The following is a 24,317-nucleotide window of genomic DNA, read 5'->3' as shown; positions in this document are numbered from 1 at the left end:
ACCGCAGAGAGTCGCTTTTTGATCGTCCGCCGCTAACGTAAAAATATTATTGCAGAGTGGCACAAGCAGGACTGTGTCAGATTGCTTGAAAATTGTGGTAATTTTACAACACGATTGACTGGAAGAACCGCTCAAGTTTACACATTCAAAAATTTGTTTGTGTATTTTGTAGATTTTAGTTTTCAGATTTTAGTTTTAGAGTTCCGTCAGTCTGATCGACTTTAGTGAGGCCATGGAATTGGTAAAGATTACTTCGTTGAAGACATTTAGAGGCAGTGTCTCCGATGATCGATGTTGCGAACCTTTAAGCAAATTCGCTGGATAACTTATTGGATAGAATTAAGCGACAAAGAGAGCGAGAAAGAGAGTGACAAACAAGCAACAATACTGCACAGCATTAAAATCCGTTGGGGATATGTTCGCCAAGTCATGTGCTCTGAGCTTTGAGCTTTTCAGCTATGTCTCTCTCTCTCTTTCTGTCCTCTCTTTGATCAAAGCTGCATGCAAAACGCAGCAGCTGGTAAACACAAAGCGTGCAGCCACACACACACACACACATACATATGTACAACCATTAAAACTTCATGTGCATCGCGATGTATTATTGTTTACAAGCTGATTTAGATATTTCCATGTGTGTTTCCCTATAAAGAGACTAAAGAATCCGCCAAGAGCATTCCTATTCACGTTTTACGCTTTGTTTTTGACGCTTAGTTCGAATGAAAATATATTTGACTCCCAATAAACTGTAAACTTGTTGGAACTGATTCATCCCTCGGCAGCAACAGGTAGATTGGCGCTGGGCTTTGGCTTCAGAACGGCTGCCTGGGCAGGCTGTGGCTGCACCAGCACCTTGGTGGGCAGAAGATGCTTGAGGGGCTCTAGGATGCGTGTCTGCTGCAGATAGGTGAGCTGCTGCTGCTCCAGCTGCAGGAGGCTTGTGCCCAGGTGCAGGGTGAGCGACTGGGGCGGGAAGACGCCGTGGATGCAGCGCTGGACATAGGGCACCAGATCGTAGGCCAGGCAGGAGCACAGCTTCACGAAGCTCTCGCGCTCGTTGCCCGTGAAGGCCTGCTGCTCCTGGCGATAGAAGGCGAGCACCCGCTGGGCCACCAGCTGCAGCGACTGCTGCAAGCAGTGCGTGACGTCTGTGGCCAGGGCCAGTGGGGCGCAGAGCCGCAGCTCGTTCAGCGCATTCAGATAGCCGTTGCAGAGGGCGGCCAGCGGGTAGAAGTCCATCAGCGTCTCTGGTGGCGCAAAGGACTCGTGCTCGCTGGCAGACAGCGTGGCGGCATCCACCTGCTTGCGGGCGTGCAACGTCACCTTGTTGATCAGCGTGAATCTCTCCAGCTCCTCCTCGAACTGCTCGTTCACCTGCTCAATGCTGGCCACGAACTTGCGCTGCACCACGCCCACGACGATGGGCGCCATGAGGGCTCGAAAGTCGGCACCGACGCGGCTGAACGAGAGCCCAAAGTACATGCACTGGCCGAGGACCGTCTCAATGGATCCAACGCCGCGTTGCAGATCCTTTTCGAGTGTCTCCAGGAAGGCATTGATCTGCGAAGAGCGAGGGGATTAGTATCTAGGAGTGCCGTCTGCCCAGGCGATTACCCACTTTGTTGTGCAGCCAGGCCTGGAAGAGGCGATCGCCGTTGCAGCTGACACCCTGCAAGGGTCGCAGACCGCCGCTCGTCGCCTTGGCAGCGGCCTCTTCCTCGGGGAATATGGCCCGGTACTGGGTGATGATGTTGAACAGATTGATGCGCGTTATCTCAATGGTTTTGGTCAGATGCTGCTGTGCTGCAGGGACAACGAATCAATGAGTAAGTGCTGGAGAGCTCGTGCGGCTGCTTACCATCCGCCGTGGGAATGGCCTCGAGGCAGGAGGTGAGCCAGGAGTCGCGTGCCTGCAGGAACTTCAGCTTCAGCTCGTTGTCGCCGAATGCCTGCATGCGGCGCAGATATCCAACGATCTGCAGGCACTTGGGCAGCTGCAAGTCCGAACGCAGCTGGGCCACCAGCTGCACCAGCATGGTGTGCCACAAGGCCTCCACGGCGCGCACAATGCTCTGCAAAGCATAAATAAACATCAAAGGCAAGAGGATGCTGGGCTGGGGGGAACCTACATTCACCACAGATATGTGTCCCTGATGCTGGCCGAGCTTCTGCACGTAGGCGGCCAGCTCGAGGGCCTCCTCGTAGCGTCCCTCGCGTATGCAGCGCTCCATCAGCTGCGGCAGCTCGAGTATCTCCAGCAGCTGAGCGTTCCGCTGCAGCGTTATGGAATTGAGGCGTCGCTGCTCGTTCAGCTCGGCCGAGTCCTTCAGGAAGTGCTCGCACTTGCCACTGAACTCCGGCAGCTTGCCAATCAGCGTGCCCACCTGCTCCTCCGTCTTGCGGAACTCGTTGAATATCGAGCGTGAGTTCTCCGCCGTCGTGATGAATGTTTTGTAGTTGGAGATGGCAAGGTCCTGGGTCTGCTCCAGTATGCTCTTGGTCTCGTCCGCCAGGCGTGCCTGCTCCTTTTTCAGCTGTTCCACCTTGTAGGTGCCCAGCTTGCCGAGGTAATTGTCCAGTTCGGGATTGCCACGCAGATTGTCTCGAATGGAAATGAAAATTTTATTCTCGTTGCTTTCGCAGCTGCATGGCGGGGACCCTTACCTGGCACACCATCCGGGAATATCAGTTTGAGCACACGCTCATTCTCCAAATCCATTTTATCTACGAATTCCATTAGTTTTTTGTGTATTTTTCTCAAATGTTTTTTTTTTTTTTGGAAATTTGTTGATTTTCCAAACAGCTGTTCGTCCGCGGAATTATCGATAAAATATACCGACAGACCCACGGAAATATACCCTTGCACATTCAAAATATACTTTATCTTGAATAATATTCCTCGATTTTGATGTTCTATTTTATATTACTCGCTAGTTAAGAATCTCCGTGCTACAACTATAATTTTATACGTTTTCTCAATAAATTCTCCACAAGATTGGCTACTTTTCACGACTTTCTTTTATTGGAATGTCTACAAAAAAAGAGTTTAAAACTTAAACGGTCAACCAACAAAAATAGCATAAGCTCACTTTTCGCAGCATGGCCCATACGAACTATGTTGCCTTGAAGATCTGAAGATTTACTCCTATTACATTCCATTCCCGCCATGTACTTTGAAATTCTATATCGAAAATAAATACTTTTAGTACTTTTTCCGACTTTTTACGCATTTTCAACTTTCAACCAATGAAATTTTTCGGAGTTTTCGGAAGAAAAGAAAGTGCTGTATAATGCCGTGCATGCACTATGTCAGCAGCTGGCTGCTATGTCACGCAAATGACTAGCATGAGCGCTAAATTCAAACTGATTTTAATTTTCCTTCACTTTTATTTGTGTATGTTGTGTTCTGCCACCCCAATCTGCTGTTTTATGGCTCCACCTCTCTGCGCCACCCCCAGCCACTCCCCGTCTCTGCCTGCCGCTGTTGCTGCTGCTGCTTTGGTGAAAGTAGAACGTTTATTTGTCTGTTTGCTGAAATTTCAAACATATTATCTTTGAAGTCTGTCCGCGTCTCTCACTCTCTCTCTCTTTCTGACTGCCTGTTCAATGTGGTTGTAACGCATTTCCCCCCTGCCCCAGCACTGACGCTAATGAACACGAGTTGCAGTTCCATTCGAAGTCGCATGGGAAACGGCTGCTGCCTTCGGCCACAGCCAAAGCCTTCTGCTTCTGCCAGTGGGGCACTTTCATCGCGCCATGAGACAGCATTCAGCATCCAGCATCCAGCTACAGCTTCAGCTGCTGCTCGGTGCAGACATTTCGGCGTCTCAAGCAATAATTGCAGACTGCAGATGATGATGATGATGGCGTTGATGATGATGATGCTGCTGCTGCCCGCTGGGAGGCAAAGCACAGCTGGTGGACCGGGAATGGGTTGTGGCCGCTAATGGGATTGTTCTGATTGCATATTAAAGCCATTATTTTGGAGTGCAAGTAAGTGATAATATTGCTAAGTACTCCCAAGTAGACGCCAATTGAGGATCAAGTTTCGGGGCACAAGTTTCGTAAGATTAAAAAGCCTTAACGCTGATAGTTCACACAAATTCAGGCCGGAATGAGAGGCAAACTTGCCCAAAATAATAATCATAATTAAGCCACAAGATCTGCATGGAACTGCGACATTATCTGCCGGAAATTACTGGAAACATTAAATAAAATATTAATTTTTCTTTTCCGAGCACTTTTACGTGTAAAACTCTGCAGTTAATTGGATGAACCTAAGGGTTTCGAATCCCACTTGTATTGCTCTGCTTCCGCTTTGCTTTTTTCAACCATCTCAAGCGTATTTACTTAAATGACCTGCACTGTATGTATTGTAGAACTGTGAGCACATGATTAAAGCAACCAACAGCCGTGAACCTGCTACCTCTGCGGATCTGTGCCGAGTTATTATATTTTTGCACTTTCACTTGCTCCAACCCAAAAACTCAGTAGACATCTCCCACCGCTACGAGTGCACCTACACCAGCCCAGCCCATGGGTTGGCCATTTAGCGCCCACAAAACCACAAACAAAACCCCACACCAAAAGTTCGCACACACAAAGAGAATTTGAATGTAAAAGTTTACTCCACTCCGTGCGAATATTATTGCAAGTATTTCGCAATCGAAATTATTTTTGGGCCGAAAACCAGTTTGGCCAAAAGGAAAGGGACTCGGGAAACGGGGGAGCACCCATTCCAATTTCAATTCCCAACTTGCAACTTGCAACTTGCAACTCTTCCCTCTTCTATCCTGGCCACAAGTTGTGGTTGTTGTCAATGGGGAAACTTCTTTGTGGCGGCATGTAATCAGCCAATAAAAAATAAACCAAAAATAAGTACAACAAAAAAAACTAAAAAATAAACAAATTCTGTTCTTGTCGTGCCTTGTGGGCGTGACAGGGGGGCTGGCCAAGACATAATAAACACACAACAATAATTAAACTGAGGTTAGCCCCGGCCACCAAGTGGCTTTCAACAGCTCTGTCCAGTTGGGCGCCAGCGAGGGTCACTTGGTAAGTTGTGGAATAAAAATGCATCGGAACCGAACAGTGGGAGGAAAGAAAAACCGAACTTGGCGAGTGCCAAAGGGACTTCGCAGGAGCTGTGACTCCATAAATCAATCAATAATAGTTATGATTATTTTGACTGTTCTCTGATCTATTCAACAATAAACAATTACTTTCCATATTCTTAGCTCTGCGAAGTCTTTTGCGCAACCCTCGGCAAACTGCAACACTCCCAATCAAGCCATGAAGATGCGCCGTCTAATCCTCAGCAGCAACATCTGCAGCAACAGCAGCAGCAACATCCACAGCAAATGAATCAAAACAAAAACCCAAGCAACAACAATGTTCAGGTCCACTACTGACCTACTAAGCAGCCGAGACGACGCACTCTTCGTCGTCGATGTCGTCTTCGTGGCCAGCCCCAAAAACGTATCATCGTCTCTTTGGTCTCACATTGCCCCTCTCTGCCTTTGCCGCTGCCGCCGACTCGGGCTTGGACTCGGACTCGGACTCGGCTCTTCGTTGGCGTTGCGTGTGGCGCTGTTTCTTGTTGCTTGTATTTATATTTGTTGATTCTCTTTGGATACCCTGCCCACGTACAGAGAGAACAGGGGTAGCTTGTATTCGCGTGAGATGAATGTATGTTTTAGGTGAATGTTTCTCAACATTTTTGATATGTTGGATTTACTCTTAGACTCTAATCAAACGCCTTGGGAGTCTTATACATACATATTTATTTATGTACATACATTTATTTGCAGTCATTAACTACCTTCTCGACACGCACAAACTACCAGGTATCTGCCAGTCGTAAGAGCAATTGAATGCTTCAGCTGTTGGTCGCGCGTTCGCTCGTTTTTCAATGTTTGCATTTACTCCGCCACCCGAAGACGCCGACGACACCGACGACGCCGACGCCGCCTGACGCTTCGAATAATAAATAAGAAAAAGTTTTCCTGCAAACGCAAAAAAGACACACAACAACAAAACAGAAAACAAAACCAAACCAGAAGAAAGAAAACAAAAAATAAGCAAAGAAAAAACCGAACAGAGCCGTAAAAATAAAAAGCGTTTTCGCTGGCGCAGCCGAACCCCGACCGACCGAGCGACCGATCTTGGGGCTCGCCTCGCTCTTTGTCGTGAGCAAAGGGGAGAGAGGTCTGGTCTGGCTTTGGTCTCTGCAGCGGGGTCTGGAGCTTGAGCTGCTGCTGCTGCTGCTGCTGCTGCTGCTGTCTTTGGCGTCGTCGTTGGCGCAGTTGCAAACGTGAGCGCGAAGCGTGTGAACGTGATTTTGATTTTTGGCCTGGGACTTGGCTGATTCCTTCTCCACACGGTTTTACATCGCTTACACTGGGAAAAGCCAGAGCCCAACACGAAAGCGGGGCACCAGAGGTCGCGGAAAACTGCATCCAAGCTGTAGCTGAAGCTAAAGAGCTCTCTGCGGTGTGTCGTCAAATGAAAATATGGATTTTGCCACTAATTGTTATCCCGAATGTGAATGTGAATGTGAACCCGAGTGTGCGACACTTTTGTCAGCTGCTGCTGCTAATCGGCAGACGGACATGCTATAGGGTGCTCCGTTGCGTGTATTGTTACGTCGCGTAGTGTCAAAACATTGCCAAATCCTTGACAGATTTCTATTTGCCAAAAGCCATTTGCCAATCGCCAAGCGCCTTTCGCCCATTCGCCCAACGGCGCTCTTGGGATAGTGTCAATCGAGTGAAAGTGAACAATGAAGCGCACCCAAATGGATAGGCGGTTTCGGATCACGCAGCTAATAACGGTAAGTGTCGACATCTGCAGCTACAAATAGCTTTAGCTATAACTGTGCTGTGAGTTACTGAATAGTTAAACAACATAAATATTACTCTGGCATTATGGAAGTGTTCAAAAATTAAACAATTGCTTATCGAAATGATACGAATTTCATCATTGACATTCAAGTACACAGAAATGAATACCACAAGCTGACAGAAAATTCTATTTCTTATAGAAATGCAGCGGATAAGTGAAATCAATTGAATTTCTTGCATCAAAAGATATAGTTTATGGAAAACAAATCAATTTCCCATTCTCCAAGCTTACTCGTTCCTCTAACCCTGACTGGATTGCAACACTTTTTTGTATAATTATTTTCCTTCTACCTTAATCTACTGCAATCAACTTTAAGTCAACTTTTGCCACTGTGCTCTCTTCAATGATTTCTTGTCACATCTAACCATAAATATTTATCATCTGAAAAACACCCAATAAACCCAAATAAACTGAATCACACGGTCCCACGGCTTACCCTCTCTGTAAAGTTTCGTATTAGTGTCAATCAGAAATGACTGATTGATTGATTGCTGCCCCTCGGGTGCCCTGTGCCATTGATGAAAATGAAAACGCAATTAAGAGATGGTCACGCGTCTGCTTCGAACGTTTCCATTTCACACAACAACAAATGTGTTGAAATCGATAAGCTGCTAGTAGCCGGGACTGGCTCTAAGCGTTTTGTGCATATTAACAACTTCTTTGGCTGTATTGATTTTGGTGTGTGTTATTTCAACGCATGACTACGCAATCACAACACCATAACCAACAGCAACAAGAAAAGCAAACCCAAAGAGAGACGAAAATGAAATGAAATATAAAACGAGAAGGGACGTGTGAGACGCTTCTTACGCGTCACAACTTTTATACCCGGCACTCAGTACTACATCTGCACTTTAGCGGTTATTTGTCCAATTTTACATTTTTTCTTCATCTGTCATCTACATCAACAACACTACTCACGCCAACACGCTCCTTTAGCTCGCCACCCTCCCCTATAGACACACACTGCAGAGTCAGCGGCAGAGGAAGCGGCAGAGGCAGCGGCAGAGGCAGAGGCAGTGACGTGTCAGGGGCCAGGCCATAAACAGCGCGAAGCAGAGTGTGAATGCTGCGGGACGGGGTGGGTTTGGCTACTGCAAATTAATTTCTTCATTGTGGCTATAATAATGATCCAATCGGATTCCAATTTGGTGATCTGATAGATAAGGTCATTCCCTACGGAATGGCGTTTTTAGTTTTCTGTTATCTTCAAAATTGTAGATTTGGGAGGTTTTTGCCCTTTTGCGGGGGCGGAAGGGGGCGGGGCTCATTTTTGAAATACACTGGTTTCAGTGTGAGCATACAGCAGTCTGGTGCCAAAATTTGGTGGCTCTAGCTCTTATAGTCTCTGAGAACTAGCCGACAAACAAGACGGACAGACGGACGGACGGACAGACGGACAGACGGACAGACAGACATGGCTCAATCGACTCGGCTATTGATGCTGATCAAGAATATATATACTTTATGGGGTCGGAAACGTTTCCTTCTGTGCGTTACATACAACCGTTATGTGCACAAATACAATATACCCTATTTACTCTTCGAGTACCGGGTATAAAAAGTTTCACTTTCTTCGAGAGCAAATCCAAGGGGGCCCCGACTGTGTCTGTGGGCCCCGACTCACCCTGGTTATTGGGGGGATTGGCTTGACTTGTTGGATTTTGGACCGATAGTTGGTAAGACCAAAAAAGAAAAGAGGCGAATGCCAAAAACAGCAACTTGCCAATTTTGGTTGAGTGCGGGGACTGCGGGCCGTGCGGGGCCTTTTCCGGTGGCGGCCACAAGTGAAATTTCAATCGAGTAATTAGCGATCCATGAATATGCATTTGATCTAGGGCTGGGAGTCGGGCTGCAGCTAAAGTCAAGTCAAGTTTGCCGCTTAAGTCTTTTGTTTTGTGAGCGGTGGTGGAAATTTCACCATTCGCCAGCTGGCTGGCAATTAGCAGCAGAGGCAGCAGCAGCAGCAGCAGGGGAGGCAAGAGCAACATAAACCACTGAGGCCACCGCAGCACCAAATTTGGTTAAATGTAACATCAACATTATTTCCAGAGCCAATTGAATTTATAAATAATTCATTCTAGCAGCTGTCGTTGAAGTTGCACTGCGAGAGTGAGAAATGGATGCGGCGGGAAAGACTTGGAGGCAACATTGTATTTGGGAAATGAAGACATACACTGGAACATCTACTCGTGCCGAGATCTCAGATGTTGCTGCTGCTGCTGCTGCTGCTGCTGCTGCTGCTGCCTTGTCCTGCCCATCTGGTTGGTTTTCGTAGAAAGTCGCTGACACATTAAAGTGTTGCAATACATTTCTCTGGCAATGCGACAGCTCGGCATCAGTGTCTACGATTGACAAATGTCTTCCTCGATGCGAGTTGACTTAATGCCCATTTGCACTGCTGCACTGCTGCACTGCACTGCGGAGAGGCGAGCTCTCACGGCTGATTGGACACATATTGATTTGTTTCACCGACTCGGACCGCTGACAGCCACAGAAGTAGCAGCCGCAGCCGCAGCCACAGCAGCATCACTTGCTCCAATTTCCTTCTGGCCAGTGCCGCTTCCAAGAAATATGACAATGTTAATGAATAGCCATAGAGCCATGGACCCGTTTCCACTCGACTCCAACTCACCCGCGGCTGCATGAGATTTGTTTTAATTGTCTTGCTGCACATGACAATCGACAATCGACACTAATGCTCCCATCCCACCGATCCCACCGATACCCTGGCCAAACAAAGCGAAAGTAATTCTGCTTTCCATTTCAGGCTTCAGCTTCAGCTTCTTGCGGTCTGGCAACGGCAACGGCAACGGCAACTCGCATTTGTCTTTGTCTTTGTCGGTTTGACCTGATTCGCTTTTCAACACAAATTAGTTCAAAAAGAGAGCCAGCGAGACATTTGCTTCGCACTTTGCACTTCACCCAACTTGCGGTCTTCCCAGTCATCCCCCATAATCCCCCAAAATGCTGATTGCAATCACTTTCTCATTATAATTGCCCAACAGTGGAGGAGGTACTGCGAATCATTTGATTGTTGAAGTGGTTCTGTGAAGAAGTTCCATTAGACATAAAGTATTTGGCCCACTTTGTGGTGGAGAATGCGATTATTACTTTGGCATTCCTTCGAGGCATTTCGATTCACTTTGCTATGAACTCAGCAAAATTGTTGGGAGCTCTTTGATGTCTTCATTCGGTTTAGCATTGGATGTTCCATTTGTTGTATTGCATTCTGGGATATATTTGGGCACGAATTTCCCTTAGCATGACTCTTATTGAATACTTCCAAGAAACAAATTGCAAATGTCGAAGCTTCGCGTTTACTTCTGTAAGCTTTTTATTACCAAAAAATATGAAATTTAATCTAAAGTGCATGCCACAAAATCATCAACAAATAGCACCTAAAGCTCTTTCCCAAACCCAAGCCTATGTGAAACAAATCAACGAATGTTCAGAAAAACTATTACGAAATAAAGTCAACCCAATGTCACAAATCAAATGTTTACATATGCTAATCAGGAGGCTGGAATTTTCCCCCGAAACCCCCAGCCAGATGACATAACAGAAACCAATCGTTGGAGCGTGTTAAGTTTAGGTTCGCATCAGTGTGGGGCATCGAGACACATCCGCCAACCAAAAACCACAAGGGAGACGAAACACTTTCTTTTTGGCAGGGCGAGTGAATCATTTACGATCGATACACACACGAGTGTGTGGCATATAATATAAAATAATATAATATAATATAATATAAATATATGCGAGCAAGAGTACGAATGCGAATGCGAGTCTGAATGCATATGAATTTTTTGGGCAACGAACCGGTTCGGGGAGAGCCAGAGAGCGAGAGAGCAAAAGCAGAGACCGGGCACGTTCCCTATACATATATCTGCCATATATGTATGTAAGGTGCTCTGTGGCCAACGAGGACTGGCAACAGTTTTTCAACAATTGTGCAACCGAAAAGGAAAGTTGAAAGGGCCCCCAGACCAGACTTGCAGGGAGCGGGGGAAATGCCTTGGCTTTTCCAACGTCAGGCCTGTGCCTGTGCCTGTGCCTGTGCCGCAATTTACTTTTACTTGGGTAACCCATTTCGCTTTTGATTGCTCTTTGCATTTCACTTTGCCGGCTGGCCAGCTGTCGCTCGGTGGTCGGCCAGTTGCCAGTTGCCGGTTGCCCGATGGCCGCCACTCACTCACTCACTCGCCCATCCGCTGCAACCAGTCTGTCGCTCTCTTTCTCCCTCTCTTATGTATCTATCTCTTAGATGCAGGCTGTGGCATGCAAATGCACATCGATCATCTTTATGACTTGTGATTGTCCAGAGTTGGCTTTTGCGTGAAAGTAAAATTTGATTTTCCAGCGGTTCTGCGTCTGGGCTGTGACTCTTTGCCTCGTCATGGCAGCGACGGAGACAATTTGTCGTTAGCCCCAAGTGAGAGCCAGGTGCACTCCCAGGCCAATAAAAAGAGAGTTTTAGCGTCACGCCATTTGCTTATCAGCAGCATCCATTCCATCCATCCACTCGATTCTCATTTCAATTAAGATTTCCTCGTAGACGTTTGCCCTGTGCAAACACATTTGAAGTCATCATGGGCGAAAGGCCCATCTGGAAGATGAATGCTCGTTTGCACAACATTTATTGAGCACACGGAATGCATAAAGTTTTTCTTTTTTTACTCTACCATTCCAGGACGATGCCATTCTCTGTCTGTTGCTGATCGTTATGGTTGCTCTGCCCATTGTGGCCACAGGATTCGGCTTCGACTCGGCCAACTCTTGCACGCCCAATGGCAAGATGTCGCGTCGTGGCAGGGCCCAAATGCTGGCGGCCATTCCCTGCGATCTGGGCAAGCAGGCGTTCTGCCATCTGCCTGGCACCGCGTATCCCTGGCATGCAGTGCGACGATTTGTGCACGAGAACCAGGGACTGATGAAGCGCATGTACGGGGACGTGCGACACATATCCATACTGCGCGATGAGATCCAGAACAATGAGGTGGATGAGGATGATATGGAGGATACCGCTGAGCGTTACAGCAAGGATGGTGGACGTCGCAGCGCCAAGTATCTGATGCATGGTCGCGATCGAGATCGTGATCGTGATCGGGATGACTTTGTGAGCTACAAAGGGAACGATGTGCTCATGGAGCCGCACTTCCGACCAGTTTCCACGACCACAAAGGGAACGACAACCACAACGGAGGCACCAACCACCGCCAGTACAACGGCTAGAAGCTCCACAACAACCACAACTCCAGCCACAACCACTACCACTGCCACCTCCGCCTCGAACTCAACCAGTACGAGCACCACAGCTGCTGCTCCACTGGAGGACTCCCCCGTGGTTCCAAATCCCGACACGAATAGTGTGTACGAGGTTCCCTCAACCTCAACGAGCAGCAGCACCACTCCAACGCCAGGCACTGGGGACAACATCCAAATCATCGATTCGCCTCAATTGGGTTTGCGGAATCTCAGCAGCGAATCGAAGGCAGCGCCAGCGACACCCACGACTCTCAGGCCATCCACAGGGATCAACAAAAGCTCCGCTGCCACGTCGGCCAGTCGCAGGAGAAAGCCTGCCGAAGCCTCCACCATTTCGGCCACTCTGCGGGCTGTGCCCACGACTGCAAGCACAGCGGCTCCAGCGGCTCCAGCGACCACCGCAGCCACCGTGCTGATACGTCGCAATGCGACAAAAGCCTCGCCTGCAGTCGTCCCATCGGTAACGACGCCCGTCAGCTTTGCTTCACTGTTCTCAGGCTCCTCGACAGGATTCAGTCCGGAGAAGCAGCGCAGGCCGCTGACCACAAGCACCACAGCAGCTCCCACGGCAGCTCCAGCTTCAGTTCCAGTTCCAGCCTCAGTTCCAGTTCTAATTCCAGCTCAGGCAGGAGCCGCAACTAAAGCGGGACTGGTGCGTGAGGGTCAGCTCTTTCAGGATGCCATGAAGCAGGAGCCAGTGGCTGTGAGCAGCAACATGCGCGGAGTGTAAGTCTAATCACAAGTCTAGGCTGAAATAAAACTAATCTCTAACTTGCTTCCATTCCATTAGCAATGCCTGTCCGGTTAAGGATGAGGTGGTGGCTCCTTTCTGGGCAAACAATACACGCGGCGAGGTGCTGGCGCTGCTCAATCTGTACCCGTTTGAGCAGTACGTCCACTGGGAGAAGTGCACACAGGAATTCAAGCAAATGTTCTGCCGGGATGGCTGCCGCTGCGAGCAGCAGTACCGCCTCCATCGTCTGCTGGCCTACGATCCGCACAACGAGTGCCGCGGCATCTTCTCCGACTGGTTCCGCTTCCCCTCCAGCTGCATCTGCAAGTGCTACAACATACCAATGGAGTTCCGGGCCACCTCGCGCAGTCCACGCTCCGACAGTCGCAGCTTCGATGCACCGCAGCAGGATCCCGTGGAAGCCGCTGAGGCGGAGGTACAGCGAGCCATCTACGATCATGCCACCGAGGAGTGGTACCGGCCACGCGATGATTTCGACTTTCTCGAGGGATAGTTCTGACAGATGAAATCGTTCCCTCCCTTGTACAGTAGATGAATAGGTTTTTTTCATAGATTTCTGGCTAGTCTAAGAGTTGCAAATATTAACCAGTAGCATAATAATAGCCATAAGATTATCGTTTAAGCGGTGGCATTATGTCAATGTAAATATAGGCAGACATAATGCCCGATTTAGCCAACACTTTGAAGAGCGAATGTACCTTGAAATACTTTTTGAACTTATCGCGGCCACAGCGCCGTGTCCGATGGTATTTAATTTACTTAATTATAAATTATTCCAGCTATAGTTAGGCATAAGTACAGATTGCGAATAAATAAATATATCAAAACAGTGGCCATAACATTAGCTAGAGCATAGGGCGGAGCGGAGAACAATTTGTGGAAAAATATTTATTGCAAAAATGTACGCAGTCATTTACATGACATTTATGTATGTAGTTTGTAGTGTATGTAGAATGTATAAAATAGATTTTAATGTATTTAATACGTTGGTATTATTTATATATATATAAATATAAATATATGTAAATTAATCTTTAAACTTTAAGGCATATAAATTGTATTTATGTGTAGCAAGGATTTCTGAATCTTTTCAAGCATTTCATTCCATTTTCATTTTCAATACAGCTAACCGATTACCACCCTACGGCTAGTGATAGCGTTTTTTTTTTATGTTTGTCAATCAATCAATATCCAATAATAATATTGTTCATCGAATAAATAACACTTTTAATGTTGCACAACTTTTGTTCTGATTGTCAGCTTGCGGCAAAGGCACATGGGACAAGTAGTTAAAGCTCGAAATAAATAATTTGAGTTGAAAACTATTTAATATACATAATTGAACGAACAGCTTAAAGCCAAAACTCTCTCTATTGCCACTAGATGAGTTTGATAGGTGTATAAAATATAAAGTTTTATGTACTTACGAATACATACTAATAAGTTGAACAAGTAGAACAATTACATATTTAGTTTAGAGTTGCCTTACAGACTTCCTTTTCAGTTGTATAAATAAATTGATGTGAAGGGATGCCCCAACAGACAGACAGAACCACAAGTAAAACATACTTGACTACAGCTACAAATATAGTACATAAATTAAATGACGGAGACGAAGACGAAGAAAAACAAGTAGAAATACCGCGCGTCCTAAAATGCAAAAAAACCAACATCCTTGCTGCCGTTTTTGCATCCTCTACGGACGCCCATAGAATACTCTGCGTTGAACGAAACGAAATACAAAACTTGATAATATTGATACGCATTGCAAAAATACTACGCTCGGACCACTTAGCATTAATTGTATAACTAGTAAACTCTATGTGTGAAATCCGTGCTGGCATTAGGCACTCGAGACGGGCACCCAGAGCAGCTTGTCCTGCTCCTTGTCAACGGCATCCTTGATCTGAGTGCACATGTGCTTGATGCTCACGCCAGGTATGACAGCTGCAAAGCGAAAAAGAAAAGTCACGCAAAGTTGAGGAGGAAACACACGCGAGGTCGAGTCCCACCTGATATGTACTGCTTGTAGTCAGTCTCTAGCTTCATGGCCCGCTCGTACATCTCCTTGGCTGCCTTGGCCGAGATTTTGTCCGTGCCAAAATCACGAATATCGCGAATTTGCTTGGCAGACTTGAAGCGCAGCAGCAGAACAATCGGATAGATTTGCAGACGCTGCAGCCGCTCAACGGCCGAAATCGACACATCCAGAATGCAGTGACGTCGATCCTAAAGGAAGAACGTTAGCATGAAGAAACCAAGATCAAGGCGCACTCCACTCACATTCTTGCAGGCATTGCTGATGGCCTCCACGGTGGTGCACTCGAACTTGTTGCCCCGCCGGCGATAGTCCACGAAGATGTTCTCCTTGAGACCCTCCTCCATGGCCTCCTGCGAGCAGTCCATGGCCGTCACCTCACACAATTTGAACAGATTGGAAAAGTCAATGGTGAGGCGATCCATCAGGCACTCGGACAACGGTCCAATGATCAGCACGGGCCGACGTGTGGGCGCTGCAAGACAAGAAAACCGATATTAGAGATGGCCCTTGGAGATTTGGAACAAAACTCACAGTCCAGAAGCTCCACACGCTGATAGCTGAGGGCACCGCCATCATCGTTGAGTAGGCCTAGGTCCGGAAAGAAGCTAAGCTGAGTATTGCTGAAGCTGGCAATTTCCGTGGAGTCGCGGGACGAGCTGCGCTGGTTCTTCTTGCGACGAAAAAACGAACGACGAGCCGAGGTGCTGCCGCGTCGAGCGGTTCCCGTATCACAGTCAACCACCTCGCCCGAGCGCAGCTCCTCTTCCACCCTGCAAGGGAAAACGGTTGGAATATACAATCCGAAATATATAAACATACATCTGATACGCACTTCATTTGACTGGGTATGATGCCGCACTCTTTCCGGTGTCCCATGGCGTCCAGCTTCCAGGCACGCCACAGGCCAAAGGTGCCATTGAACACCGTGTTGTCCACATACAGCACCTCATCCTTCACAAAGCGCAAATCATCCTCGTTCAGCTCTCCGATCCGATCAAACCCCACGCGTATGTAGAACGAATCTCCCGGTTCGTCTTTTATTTGCTTGAGTGCTAAATAAATTGCGAATTAACATCTCTCCACTGGCAGACCAAAAGGAACTGTGTGTGTCGCTTACTGTGTAGCTTGTTCTGCACCAGCATGGTGACAGTGTCCGTGAGCTTGGATATCTCGTTGGCTGCCTGCTCGGCCGTCACTCCGCTCAGGTCGACGCCATTGTACTCCAGTATCTGATCGCCCTTGCGTATGCCGGCATGATCCGAGGGCGAACCAGTTGCCACATCGTGCACATAAATGCCCACCTTGTTGCCGCCAAACAGCTTGATGCCCAGATTCTTCGATTTGTCCATGTGCAGCGTCACGTAACGCAGAGCTGAAATGTTCGTACAATAAGGAAAGTGTGTGTGAGAGTGCGGAGTTTGTGAGATGGAGACCCTATCTTTCAGCTCACAGGAGGATATTGCACGCCAGAATTACGCGTAGCTAAAATTTTTGGGATTGTAAACTGAGAGTGAAATTTTCGCCTTCGAGAGGTCGATAAAGATTCAGTTTGCGAGACGATTTTGGGAGATTTTCAATCATTTTAGTCAGACTTTTAGCATGTTTCGGAGTTTGTCCGCAAACTTTAAAGCGATTATTATTTCTGTTTAATTTCCATGTCCGCTTACGAACAGTTTTTAGTCTGTATTATTCGCATGGCTGCTTATTTCCTACTCTTATTTTGGGGTCCGTTACTCTTGTCTGTGTATTGCGATCGCTCCTCATAGATTTTTGGCTACAAGTTGTCTCTAGTTCAAAGACTTTAACCCAACATAATCGACGGCTACGAATGCTGATCTGAGCTGACTCTACTGCGCCTCTTGAATAGACTTGGGGAATGAAGAAGCAGCTGGGTTAGTGGAACAGGACTGACTGTACGTACTCTCTGCTGGAACGGAAACGGGTGGCGGCGGCAATGCCGGCTTGGGGTCCTCATCGTACACAGTTGAGGTGGCCGATGCGGTGGTTGTGGTGGTGGTGGCCGCCGACGAGGGCATGTCCTGGCTGCTGCTAATGTCCGACTGGTTTTCCAGGCTGTCCGTGAAGCTCTGGTCCTTGATGGACTGATGGGAGAGCGGTGCGCGCGAGCCAACGGATGACGTCGCCGCTGAGGGCAGCAGGGTGAGCGGCTGCAGGGGTAACGGAGCCAGCACATTGCGGGCCGGTGGGCGCGGCGAGTTGCGCGGCGTCGGCGAACCCGAGTGATTGAGGGGAGATTCTGGTTCCAGATTGTGCGTGCCCATCTCGTACTCCATCGAAGGGAACTCTGCAAAAGAGGAGATTAGAGAGGCTGCCGCAATGGTCAACGGATGTAGACTCACTCTCCGGATTGTACTGGACGAGCATGGTGAAGGAGTCACCGCATTGGCGCAGCACATTGGCCGCAATCTCCTGCGTGGCCGCACGCATATTGATGCCGCACACTTCCAAGAGTTGATCGCCCACCTGGAGACCGGCACGCATCGCGGTACTCTTGTCAGCCACGGTGGACACAAAGATGCCGCCACCGTTGTTATTGCACTGAATGGTGATACCGAGCGACTTGTCGCGCTTGTCGATGGTGACTCTTCTAAGGTCTCCAGGGCAGAGAAAATCCGCGGGCACATTGGAGCTGCGCTTGCTGCCGCTGCCAGCCCCATGGCTGAGCACCTCCACGTGCACCTGGGGCATGGGCGAGCCACGGCCACTGCCGCCGCCGCCAGCTCCGCCATTTGCCGCTCCCCCAAAGCTGGCATGGATGGCCGTGCTCATGAGGGAGATGGGCGCGCGGTCCGAGGAGGAGGCCGACGATGCCGGCGCCATGCTTGTCACATAGTGATGATCGATGGAGCCCGAGCTGTTCTTCACCATGCTGCTGCTCTTGCTGGCCACACTCGGATTGGACGGTATGCGCAGTCTCTGGTTGTCCTTCTTCCGCGGAAAGGTTCCACCCTCGTAGATGACTCCACCAGCACTGCCTCCTCCCATATACGGATAGGGGGCATGACTGGGATGGCCATAGTCCAGATACGGCGGCAGCGGATGTGGCAGTGGATGGGGATTCATGTGCTGCTGCTGCTGTTGCTGCTGCTGATGGTGATGCTGCTGCTGCTGCTGCTGATGCTGCTGCGAGTGTGGATGTGGATGCGGATAGTCCAGGTCTGTGGGTATGCCAATGGCACTGCTGCTGTCATGCTGGGCCACCGTGGCCAGTGGCTGTGGCGGCGGCGATGGCAGCGTCAGTGGACTGGAGTGTCGCGTATTGCGCAGCCCCTGGACACTCGGCGCGAATGTGGGAAAGAGTTGCGTGTGCCGATTGCCCGAAATGTGGCTGGCCTGCTGCGAGTAGATGCCGGTGCCAATGCCGAGAATGCCAGAGCCAATGCTCTCGCTGTCGCTGGGATACTTGGGCACATGCTTGACCGCCTGCGGCATGGGCACATGCCGTTTGGGGTACACGCTGTACTCGCTTATGGGCGGACTCTTGGTGGACAGCATCGACTCGATGGAGTTCTGTGACTTCAACGATATCACATCCGCCGGCTGGCTGCCAGACGGATGCAGTGGCATGCCACGCGTTGGATTTAGTGGCATAAAAACGGCATTCGAGTTGGAGTTGGAGCTGGCGCTGGTCTTGGGCAGCGGCGGCGGATGAAACACATCAAAGATTTGCTGTTTTCGCACAGGAAACTCGCCTGCCGCCGGTCCAGGCCCTGTGCCAGAGCCCATACCCATTCCCATGCCCATACCCATGCCCATTCCCATGGCCATTCCACCGCCGCCACCAGCGGCGTTCATCACCTGCTGCTGCGCCTGCTGGCCGCTCGTCTTGGGCTGGTAAAAGTCCCCGCTGGGCGTAATGTTCAGCGACAGGCGATGATTGCTGTGCGGCCGGGCACCGTAGCGATCCTGCGAGGGCATCTTCACCCGTGCATTGGCGCCCATGAGGGGAGCGGCACGCTGCAGCGGCTTCTGGGGCTCATCCGCGGCGGACATGGTGCCGCCGTAGAGCGAGTGCCGGGGATGGGATGAATATCCCGGATGGCTCGGCATGCCGCCCACACCACCAACGGAGGGCGGAAACAGAGCCGAGGGGCCAGAGCTCACGGGATTGGAGTTACGATTCGGATGCGACTTGATGGCGCTGCCATTGGCATTGCGGATGTGCGCCAGCGGCTTGGACAGCTGCGGCGGCAGCGGCGGTGGCAGATCCTGCAGCTGCTGCTGCAGCGGCTTGTCGAGCGTCGCATGACCCACCACTGTGTCCGCATGGACATCCACATCATCATCCTTGTCCACGTTGATGGGCCCCGCGGTGAAGAGCGACATGAGGGCGCGCTTCTTCTCGCCGCCACGCTGGCCAATGGTGCCCGTGGGATTGTCGTGCGAGATGCTCGCCCGCGGCCAGGTGCCCATGCTCTTGGCGGCGGCCTCCTTCTCCTTCTTGGTGCGCTTCTTGCGATTGAAGAGATTCTCCTTGCTCTTCTCCGAGCTGTTCTCACTGAGCACCGAGTCCAGTGCGGCAATGGCATCGTCGTGCTCCTGCTCAAAGTTATCGTCCGGTGTGCCCGGCTTGCTGAACTTTAGCTTCCGCAGGAAAAAGTCTGCGAATTTCGAGGGATGTTTGGTGGCACTTCCGCTGCCGCCACCGCCTGCTGTGGCACTGACACTGGTGCCAGCTCCACTGTTGCCACTCAGCTGCTGCATGGAGTCTATGGAGTCGGTCTGGGCCGAAGATGTGGTCATGCGGCAGTGTACCTCGCCGCCCTGCGGCATCTGCAGCTGATCCTGCACATACTTGAGGGCAAATATGTTGAGGCTGTCGCTGCGCGAATCGTTGAGCAGCTGCATCACCTCCTCGATGGACTGCACCGAGTCCATGGACTTGTTGTTGATGCTCAGCACACGATCGCCCACATCCAGCTCGGGCTCGTAGAAGGCCAGCGAGTTCTGCTCGATCTTGGCTATGAACACGCCCATGTCCAGCTGCAGGCCGTGCAGCGTGTCTCGGTCGCGCGTCTTCAGCTGCACGGAGTACGGATGCCGCTTGCTGTGGCGCGTGCGGGAGACGAGCAGCAGGCTGCGCGGTGCACAGGCGCGTATCTCGTCGAGCACCATGCGGCGGGAGAGCGACTGGCAGTCCATGTTGTTCACCTTGCAGATGACATCGTTGATCTTGAGCTTGCCAAAGGCGGGCGAGCTCTTGGTGACGCCACAGACGAGCTTCCGCTTGTTGCTGTCGTCCAGTATGATGCCCAGATCGACGGCATGGTCGTAGTTGGAGAGCTCAATCTCGAGCAGGTCCTCGCCCTCGTAGCTGCTCAGGCGGAAGCTGCGGCGTGAGGCATTGTCGAGGTTCTGGTTCTCCAGCTGCTCCTTCAGCAGATCGATCTTCTTTTGGGCCTCGTCCTTTTGCTTCTTGATCTTCTCGCTGTCGCGTATGGCCATCAGGGAGTCGGAGATGGCCTTGTCGCGCTCGTGGCGCATCTTATCACAGAGCGTCTTCACGGAGTCGCGCTCCTGGACGATCTTCTCGCGCTGCGAGATGGCCCAGTCGCGCACGCGCTTCGCCTCATCGGCATCCTGGCCGGCGCGATCCACCTCGGAGAGCGCCTTCTCCAGGCTCTTGCGCAGCTTCTCCAGCTCCTTGCTGTCCTCCTTGCTGCTCGAGGAGAACTCCTTCGACCAGGAGCTCTCGCGCGACTTGAGCAGATCGCGCTTCTTCAGCTCGGCATTGGCCAGCTGCAGCGACTTGATCTCGGTGCGGCACAACTGCTCGTCCTTCTTGAGACGCTCGATCTCCTTGTTGGCCAGCACCAGATCGTCGGACATCTTCTGCGTCTCCTGCAGCACGTTGTCCTTCTCGGAGAGCAGCTGATTCAGCTCCTCCGTGAGCGAGACCACGTTCTTCGTCTCCTTGGACAGCAGCACCTTCAGCGTCTGGTTCTCGTCCCCGCGCTCTCGATAGTAGTTGCGCTCCTTCTCCAGCTCAATGTACGACTTCTTGTACTTCTCCCGCTCCACCACCAGCATGCTGCGCTCCTTCTTCAGCTCCGCCAGCTTGTCGCTGCAGCTGCCATCGCAGGAGGCTGGAGGCTTCCCGAAGTAATACGGATTGCCGCCCGCTCCCTGAGGCGCTCCCTGTGCGCTGCCATTCTGGTTCTGATTCTGATTCTGATTCTGGCTCTGCTGACTCTGCTGACTCTGGTTCTCCAGCAGGATCAGCTTGCGCTTGAGCCGCGCACTCTCCTCCACCATGTCCGTGAACTTCTTGCTGTCCGCCACGTAGTGCTCCTGGTAGAGATTGAGGTCGGTGGCCAGCTCCTCGCAGCGTCGCTTCGTGTGCGAGTGCTGCTGCCGCAGCGTGCTCAGCTCCCGCACTGCCACCTCGTACTGCGACTGCAGCAGCTCGTACTTCTTGCCGTTGCCGTGCCCGCTGCCGGACACACCCACAATGGCTGTGCTGTTGATGTTGACGTCCTTGGTGGGCCCATTGTTGTTGGCCATATTGGCGGCCGTGGTGCTCCCACTGGAGTTGGACGGCGGACGCAGTGTGTTGTCATAGCCCACATACTCTGAACTCTCTTCTGTTGGTAAACCAAAAGTCATTAGAGATTGTTTTCATGGGACTAAAACTGGATCCACTCACCCTCTTGACTGCTCGTGCTGGTCAGCGAAAGATCTCCCGATGCCATCTTTGCCATCACAACATCTTTTGGACAATGCACAACATATAGATGAAGCTGCAGGGGGGAAAGTAAATGGGAAATTAATTTTAAATATATTGCGGGTTAGATCTGAGGCAGCTCTGAAATTTATTCTGCGACAACCGACGAAACTCAGTCGCACAAGCGAAGAGTGCAAAAGAAAATGCCCGAGAATAATTGCGTGAAAAGCGTTCTTGGCAAAAGTTATTCAAATTAAACCCCAACAAACTACGTAACTGCTAACACCAAAGATTAATCTACGAAACTTCATTCATTCAAAGCAAACTTTCAACTGGCTTATTATGTTATAAATAAATCCATTATCAATTTCAATCAAAGGTCTTCCACCGTACGTCTATTTTTGAAACTTTACGAACAATATTTCGTCATTTACTCGTATCGATCATCCATTTTTATCGGGTCAACAGATAACCAAAACTATGATTTATTATAAATCAAATAATTGCCAAAGGGAGCGAGATCCAAAAACACAAATTACACATTCAAATAAGATATTTATATTTGCCTTAAAAACTTCCAATTAAAAACCACAACCGAAAAGTTAATAAAATAAATATTAATCTCACATCTCTACAGTGGAATTAGTTACTCCTATTGTTTTAAAAAGAAGCCGAAAGCAATCTATTTGCTGCATTAATTATCCATGGCATGGCCACTGCTCGCTCATGCCGCTCCATGCGGAGAGGAAAACCAAAAGTTATGGAAAACCAAAACTTTCACAAATTTTGTGAAACTGCGATTTTCACAATTGAACAAGTACAATTTAAATACATTCAACAAGCAGCAAGCAAAAAAACAAGAAAGATGGAAAGGCTTGCTATGAAACCGAAGATTTTGATACACTTGCAGAACGGTTGTTTCCATGGCAGCTTTTAATTTGCTTCAGAGTCGAGTCTTCTGATACCCTTACAGGTTTGACAAATTTTGCCTATTGGAAAAGTGATTTTAAATAAATCAACATATTAAGAACTTCGCTAAAGGGTATGAAAGTTCGACTTGAAAATTGGAAATAAATTTCCCATAAGTGAATCGAATATTATTCGTGAATCTGAACTTATCTGCGGTCTGCGGGCTTGCAATAATCAACATACTCCCTTCGAGGGTATCCACACACAGTGGAGAAGAATCTTTAAGCCGTTGTATGGTCAGACGTGAGACATTCAGAAACTTCATTTCGGCGCTTTCAGGGGGTAGGCAGGTGGGAGGGCTAATGACTTCCCTATCCACGATCGAGAGCGCGCTGCGTCTGCGGCTGGCTTGTGCAAAGGAGAGATATTTGTGAGCGAGTTAGGGTACCGGGGCGCCAGGGGTATGTGTGGTAATTAAGCAAAATGTAAAAGAGCATCGGGCAGGAGGCAGAAACTAAACCAAAGAATTAATTGAAGCAGCCAAGCAGAAAGCGTAAATTAATAGCAATACAAGTATGTATGTACTACATACATATACATATACATATGTATATGTACATCCCACAGCTACTACATATGTACATACATGTATGTATCTTATAGATGTACAAATGTACATATGTATGTTTGTATATACGGGTAAAACAAGTTGCCCGAACGCGAGAGAAAGAGAAGAAAACGGGGAATTATATAAACTGCAAAACATAAGTATTTACTGTTGCTTACCTTCTAGTCAACACTGTTATGGATGTTGGTGTTGGTATTGGTAGCACCGTGGCTGCTTGCGATGGTGTTAGCAGTGTAAACACAGTAATTGTGAAACGGCGAAGGTGGAGAAGGAGGAGGAGCACTGTCCCAGACAGAACAACGGCTCTACGGGCATTAATGATGGGTACTTCACGTGCCGTATATCACTATTTTCTCACACTAAACATCGGGCCAGAGACAGAGAGTATTATAGTTTTTCCACCATCCAAATGGACATAAAATTCTGCTGCTGTTGGCCTACACGCACGCAAACGCAACAGCTGAACGGGGTGGGGGAAAAAACACGGAGAGAGAGTGAGTGAGTGAGAGACAAAAAGTGAGGCGAAAGAGAGAGCTCCACCCCAACAGGCGCAACAGGCGAATGCGACAGAATGATTGAGACCACTCAAAAAGGAAAGGTAGCAAGTTTTAGACAAAACACCACACAATCAAATCACTACGCGAACGATGACGAATCAGCACCCGAAAACGTTAATAAAAGCGAACAAAAACTAACAAAAAAAAAACAATGCAAACCAGTGCGACCGCGGACTTATCGATAAAATATACCGCTAGACCCACAAAAATAGACCGAAATATACTATCATGATTTTTGACTGAAGCCGTAAATATACCGAATCGCAAAATCATTTTCGTCGATTTTGATATTTCATTTCATATTTCCAGCTAGTTAAGACTCTCAGCACTAAAACTATATCTGTATCCGATTGATGGACAAAATGTGTCTGGGCTGAGTGCCTTTGTTGCTAGTTATATTTAAAGAAAAATTCAATATCCGGGAATTCAAGAACTGCGATCATGCGGTTAGGGGCCATCAATTTTAAGAAAGTCACACAGGGCTGTCTAAAATATGCACTGTACAACACTTGCAGTGATGTGAAACAGTTCGTTTAATTACCAACAGTTGGTGTTTGCCCTCAGTTTATTAT

The 24,317-nt window shown here is 49.1% G+C and overlaps 3 protein-coding genes across 3 annotated transcripts; 1 reads left to right on the top strand and 2 right to left on the bottom strand.

Annotated features, from left to right (window-relative positions):
- Positions 1-581: 581 nt before the first annotated feature.
- Positions 582-2,809, bottom strand: LOC117901610 (conserved oligomeric Golgi complex subunit 8). Its single transcript, XM_034812429.1, has 5 exons — positions 2,665-2,809; positions 2,130-2,602; positions 1,859-2,072; positions 1,619-1,803; positions 582-1,560 (listed from the first exon to the last, which is right to left on the bottom strand). Exons 1-5 carry the CDS (start codon positions 2,735-2,737, stop codon positions 769-771), a joined length of 1,737 nt encoding a protein of 578 aa, XP_034668320.1. The 5' UTR covers positions 2,738-2,809; the 3' UTR covers positions 582-768.
- A 3,445-nt stretch (positions 2,810-6,254) lies between these two features.
- LOC117901940 (protein spaetzle 4) lies at positions 6,255-13,837 on the top strand. Its single transcript, XM_034812909.1, has 3 exons — positions 6,255-6,832; positions 11,597-12,897; positions 12,962-13,837. Exons 1-3 carry the CDS (start codon positions 6,782-6,784, stop codon positions 13,416-13,418), a joined length of 1,809 nt encoding a protein of 602 aa, XP_034668800.1. The 5' UTR covers positions 6,255-6,781; the 3' UTR covers positions 13,419-13,837.
- Positions 13,838-13,952: 115 nt separating this feature from the next.
- LOC117901938 (disks large homolog 5) lies at positions 13,953-23,912 on the bottom strand. Its single transcript, XM_034812907.1, has 10 exons — positions 23,347-23,912; positions 21,634-21,727; positions 17,327-21,571; positions 16,888-17,271; positions 16,084-16,338; positions 15,799-16,018; positions 15,498-15,736; positions 15,209-15,438; positions 14,938-15,154; positions 13,953-14,872 (listed from the first exon to the last, which is right to left on the bottom strand). Exons 2-10 carry the CDS (start codon positions 21,686-21,688, stop codon positions 14,769-14,771), a joined length of 5,949 nt encoding a protein of 1,982 aa, XP_034668798.1. The 5' UTR covers positions 21,689-21,727; positions 23,347-23,912; the 3' UTR covers positions 13,953-14,768.
- Between the last annotated feature and the right edge of the window lie 405 nt (positions 23,913-24,317).

Source organism: Drosophila subobscura, chromosome U, assembly GCF_008121235.1.
Source record: "Drosophila subobscura isolate 14011-0131.10 chromosome U, UCBerk_Dsub_1.0, whole genome shotgun sequence".
Lineage (NCBI taxonomy): Eukaryota > Metazoa > Arthropoda > Insecta > Diptera > Drosophilidae > Drosophila > Drosophila subobscura.
This window is presented reverse-complemented; position numbering and strand designations above follow the sequence as displayed.